General features: G+C 28.3%; 1 protein-coding gene across 1 annotated transcript; it reads right to left on the reverse strand.

Annotated features, from left to right (window-relative positions):
• Positions 1-1,755: 1,755 nt before the first annotated feature.
• LOC136223697 (profilin-3) lies at positions 1,756-3,948 on the reverse strand. The gene is made up of 3 exons (XM_066011827.1): positions 3,763-3,948; positions 2,941-3,078; positions 1,756-2,092 (listed from the first exon to the last, which is right to left on the reverse strand). The coding sequence occupies exons 1-3, from the start codon at positions 3,883-3,885 to the stop codon at positions 1,958-1,960; spliced, it is 396 nt and encodes a 131-aa protein (XP_065867899.1). The 5' UTR covers positions 3,886-3,948; the 3' UTR covers positions 1,756-1,957.
• Between the last annotated feature and the right edge of the window lie 2,121 nt (positions 3,949-6,069).

The following is a 6,069-nucleotide window of genomic DNA, read 5'->3' on the forward strand; positions in this document are numbered from 1 at the left end:
TACCAAAATAGGCTTAAGGTTTTTAGGAAAGTACCAATTTAGGTTCAACGTTCAAAATAGCACTAATATAGGCTTAACGTTTACAACATAATATCAATTTAGGCTTAACGTTTACAATATAGCATCAATTTAGGCCTCACGTACAAAATAGCACCAATATAGGCTTAACGTCTACAAAATAATACGAATTTAACTTAACGTTTACAAAATATATACAATTTAAGCCAAACGTCACAATTAAATTAACCATATTATATTCTTTTCCTATCAACTTTATATGTTATCTTTTTATTTATTTCTATATTCTTATTTATTATAATACAATTAATTAGTATTCTTGCCCATTAAAACCTTATATTTGTTTTTCATAAATGATTCTATGACTACTAAATTTCATTACTCATGTAATATATGCAAACTAAAAGTAATTGAATATCCATAATATTTCGAACACTGACATGTATCAATATTATTTTAACTAGTGTTCAAAATATTGTGGATATTCAATTACTTTTAGTTTGCATATATTACATGAGCCGTGAAATTTAGAAGTCTTGGAATGGTTGATGAAAAACAAATATAAGGTTTTAATGGGCAAGAAAACTAATTAATTGTATTATAATAAATTAGAATATAGAACTAAATAAAAAGATAACATATAAAGTTAATAGAAAAAGAATATAATATAGTTAATTTAATTGTGACGTTTAGCTTAAATTGTATATATTTTGTAAACGTTAAGCTTAAATTCGTATTATTTTGTAAACGTTAAGCCTATATTGGTGCTATTTTAAACGTTAAGCCTAAATTGATACTTCCCCAAAAACCTTAGGCCTATTTTGGTACCTTATCCCTAAAAAGAAATATTCTTATAAGAGCCCTATTAATAGTTTATGAATCGATTTTTTTATTAAATATGTTAAAGTTTTTTTTTTTTTAATTAATAAATTACTTATTCCACATATTTTTGTTTACATGTTAAATTTTTATTGATGTATTGACATGTGTCATTATCCACTGTATCAAAAATCATATCAAGTCGAATTGTTAACCTATTATCACATTGGTACAAATCTTATCAAATAATAAGTCATGTGACAAAACATCAATAAAAATACAAAACTAACATTGCTTTAAGCCTATTATTTTAACAATTCTCAAATTGTATATACATTATTTTTTTAGTAGCACAAATTACTAAAAAATAATATTACAAAAAAAATTCGTGCATTGCACGGATATAAAGCTAGTACTGATAGAGAACTACTAAATTAATTACCCAAAATTTCATGCATCTTAAATGGAGAAGAAAACAACAATTAATTATGGAGTCTGGTTACTTTTCCAAAAAATATATGAAAAGTCTACAGTGGAAAGGGTTACCTCTACTGGGATGGGATGGGAAGCTGTCAAACAGTAGGAGAGGAGAAATTGAAAAGATAAATTAGGAAAATATAATTTTTGTTTAGTAGATGATGATAATAATTTTTATTACATGGCGTGGTATACCCGTCTTAGCGTACAAATTCTCCTTGTATTGTTTCAATAATTAAAATTCATAAATAAACTATATAATCTCCCGTTTTCACTGGAAATTCTAGCATTTAAACACGAAAAAAAGAACATGACAAAAATAATTTATCAGAAGATACAATAAATGAAAACATTAATTCTAGTACACTACCATATAGTATAAAATTAATCCAAAACATTCAAAGTGAAAAGATATGCAACCTTAATTCAAGCATAACAGAGATGATGAACATGAGTACATAAATTAAGAACTGTAAAGAGAATCAAGAAGATAAGAAAAAAAGGCAATGACCCTACAAAGATATCACTGTTTCTGTCCTCACAACGTTATTTCCCACCAAAATCATTAGCCAGTTCATAGCCAGCTGCAACCTCAAACCACAAATCAGCAGTTTTGACAACCATCATTCTAACACAAGGAGCACTAAAGCCCCTGCTCGACAAGGTAATCGCCCAGCCTCTCTACCACCATGTTGCATTGTCCCGGTGTCAATGGTTCATCATAAACCCCGATAACAAGAGCTTGCGCGGTTTTTTTCAGAGTGATGCCTCCAGAACCCTGCAGGGACTCGTTAATATGTATATCACTTCAATAGATGGATTTTACAAACATAAATACCTTACTATGAACATTAAGCTTTTACATTTACTTTCACCATATCATTGTACAGACACATTGAACAAGGTTGAGCAACTAATGGCTGATGAAAAGATACACAAGATAATGACGGACCCCATAACGTATTAGGGACACCTAATGATAGATGACTATTACAGACTAAACTTTATAAAAGAAAAAGCAGCATGTCAATTATCTATTTTAAGCAATCCAACGTCTATAAAAGGTGTAATACAAGGGACCAATGATCAATCGAAAAAATGATTAAGCTCTTAAAGGTGGTCCAAAATATGGAGATTCTTGAAGCTTTATTTATCATTATTTGTTCAAATACAAGTGGGATTTTAAGTTCCATAACAAAGTGTGAACATGAGTAAAGTTATTGACAGCACAAATAACATACTTTACATGAATTCCGCACCTGATTGTTTTTCAGACTAAAATATGAAATGGCCCATTATAAAGGGCATTTCCAAAGCTTATTTGCACTTTTCGTATTTAATTTCAATAAATCATATATATATATATATATATAGACAAGCAAGTAACTTTATCCATGGAAACTCTAGTGCCATAGTTAAACTGCAGTTTGCACTAGTACTCTAAAATTTTATGCTTCTTCATAAGCAATTTAAGAAACCTATGTATGCACAAAGCTGCAACATATGCTAGAGGGATAAAATATAAGGCAAATTTCTACGTGGTTCATTGTTTCATACGGATTCTAGTAAATGTCAGTACCAAGAACAATAACAGAAATCTGATTTATTTGAAAAATAGATGCGCACCTTCTTTCCACGAATCACGGCTCCAGCCTCTCCTTGGATCACCATATACTTTGTGCCACCAAGGTGCAACCCGATTGGTGCAAGAGATCCAGGTTCATCAAAATCTTTCATTATGGCAGTAACCTCATCTGGCTTAAACTGAAAAACAAATTGACAAATGTATCTTAGCTAATTTTTCCATATAAGAGCGGTTGGAAGGAAATAGCCATAATGCATACTAAACATGCATATTGTAAAAAACAACAACTTATGGAACTACCAAATATGGAAAATTGGTCCATAAATCGGTACAGAAAAAATTCCATTAACATCAAAAGAACATGCAATTCCAAATAGCTAAGCGCTTGCTGGATTCGTAAGAATGTAATTTGATCGGAATGAAATGACCAAAAGATAGCATTCCCATCCTTAAAAACTCGCAAAATGAAGCATAAAACCCTTGGCCATCAAAAAGATAATCCTTGTTTCATTGCGGTAAACCAGAATTATATTCTTTATAACAATATTCATAATTTGTAATCCGAAATAGAAATGAGCTAAAATGTAAAACAAAGATCCTTAACTGTTGCATTAAACAAAAATAAATCGAGCAGTACAATACATTCACAGATCCAAATACTCATTTGATTAAATAAAATCCAAAAACGTGAATCAGATTGGTAAAAATGATGAAATGATGATGATGATGATGATGATGATGATGATGATCTGTGTCTATAATCCTAGATCCAATCAAATCTAGACAAATCCAACGAAATTGAAAAACAAAACTCAATAATCCAAACAAAAAGATCAGGACAAAAGAGAAATCTGAGAAGGGACCTGAGGGAAGCTGGTGCTTTGGGCCCACACGCTGCCATCATGGCCGATGATAGCAGCGGCGGTGAGATGGTTGCCTTCGATATCGCACATAAGGTGCTCATCAACGTACGTTTGCCACGACATTTTCGATCAAAAGAATAACCACTGTCGATTGTCAATACTATTTCTTATACAACTGTTTGGTGATTCAGGCTCTGCTTTAATGTTGTTTGTGCTCTTAAATTTTGGGGTTCAAAGAAATGAGCTATATATAGGAGTTCCTGATGATACCATGTTGATTGCACAATTTACTAAAAAAAGGAGATGGAAATCAGGTAAGATTTTATTATTAATTTTTTTATTTGTAAAATTGCCAAATTATATAATGTTTTTTTTAACAAAACATGGTTTTTGTGTCATCAGGAATCAATAGATGGTGTAGGTGATAATCAGGAATTAGAAAGTTCAATAACACCTAGAAGTTCAAAGTCTAAACGAGTGATGATTGTTCAAAGTTCGGATGAAAGCAGCATCGCCGAAGATGAATTGTCAACAACAAAGATATCAAAGAGAATTAAGATCGAAAAGAATGATTGAAATATTATTTATTGACAATTTAATTTTTTTTAATTTCTTTATTCAGAGAACATTTATTTTAGATTGTTTTCTTTTTTTAGTTGGCAAATTTTGGTTTATTTTGAATATTAATTGTTTGATTTATGGAATTTGAATAATTATTTTTATGGGTATTTATTTTGAATATTAATTGTTTGATAAATAGATTGTTAGTGTATTAATGGGATATTGCTCAATTATTTCAGATTCATTTGGGTTGAAAAATGTGATACAAAAAGTTAGTGTTTTAGTGGAATAGTGTTTTGATTTTGAGAGTGTTTATTCAATATGTTTACATACCTAATTGGATGAATCTAATAGTTTTTTTTTATTATTTTGAGAAAATTATAGGCAAGTTAATTGAAAATGTTTTTATGTCTCAAAAAAATAAATAAAGAAAATAAAAAGAGAGGTGGTGATGAATTGAGGGAGAAATTGTTGTTTCCAGATGTTGACCACTCTTTCATTTTTTTTATTTATCTTTTTTTCTATATTTTCTGTTTGCATACATAATTATAAAATAATATAGTTGTTCAACATTTTTATTGAAAATCCAACTAAAACTCACTCTGCCTTTTCTGTTCTCAATTATGTTACTTATAAAATTACTTTCCTTAATAATACTTTTCTTTATAGAGTTAATATGAACCAACATAATATTATTAACCATTAATATAAATAATAGTAATAATAATATTAAATAATGAAAATAGTAATCGTAAAATATAAAAAATATGGAAAGTCTCTAGTTTTCCACTTTTAATGTTTAATTGAAAATAATTTTACATATTTACCAAAAAAGAAAATAATTTTATATATATATATATATATATATATAGGAGAGGGCTCTTGTGAGAACCATTTTTTAGACGAGGACACTTCCTTATGGTGAGAACACTCAAAACTACGTCGTTTTGAGTATAAAAATCAATAAAAACAAAATGCTATTGGTGGAATTCAAACCCTGGCCACTTCACTTATACTCTATGCTACTTACCACTCAGACAATTGCTTTTCTTATCCATTATGGAGTGCGCTGCTTAATATACAATTGTCTATGTAGCTTCTATTATTTAATATTTGACACATGCACTTATTAATATCGATTAAATATGCATAATAATAAATTATTAATAGAAAAAAAGAAATGTGCATAATAATGAATTATTAATAGAACAAAAAATCCAAAAACATGCTCTAATTTTTTATTTATTTAATTCCTCTATATTTTTTGTAATTTATGTTTTAAAATGTTAAGGACGATGTTCTAAATAATGTTACATATGTTACATATCTCGATCATTTTTGCATTTGTTCTATAATATAATTTATAACTCATGTTCGAAAAAACGTAACGCATGTTCTAAAAAACATAACATATGTTCTAAAGTTTATAGTTTGTGTTCCAAAAATTAAGTATAATGTTCTAAAAAATCAGTAGATATCTGGATTGGTTTTTCATTTGTTCTATAATATAATTTATAACTCATGTTCGAAAAAACATAACACATGTTCTAAAAAAACATAACGTATGTTCTAAAAAAACATAACGTATATTTTCTTATATAACATAAATTATAAAAATATAAATAAATTAAATAAATAAGAAATTGGAGCATGTTCTTGTATTTTTTTCTATTAATAATTCATTATTATGCACATTTCTTTTTTTTCTATTAATAATTTATTATTATGCATATTTAATCGATATTA

The sequence above is a fragment of the Euphorbia lathyris genome, chromosome 3 (genome assembly GCF_963576675.1).
Source record: "Euphorbia lathyris chromosome 3, ddEupLath1.1, whole genome shotgun sequence".
In the NCBI taxonomy this organism is placed as follows: Eukaryota; Viridiplantae; Streptophyta; class Magnoliopsida; order Malpighiales; family Euphorbiaceae; genus Euphorbia; species Euphorbia lathyris.

Bases quoted from the DNA above. Each gene is read 5' to 3' on its own strand.
- LOC136223697 (XM_066011827.1), bottom strand. From the start codon at position 3,885: ATGTCGTGGCAAACGTACGTTGATGAGCACCTTATGTGCGATATCGAA. The intron at 3,079-3,762 runs GTCCCTTCTCAG...TTTGTTTTTCAG, and splicing joins AAAGCACCAGCTTCCCTCAG to TTTAAGCCAGATGAGGTTAC. The intron at 2,093-2,940 runs GTGCGCATCTAT...GAGTCCCTGCAG, and splicing joins CCGTGATTCGTGGAAAGAAG to GGTTCTGGAGGCATCACTCT.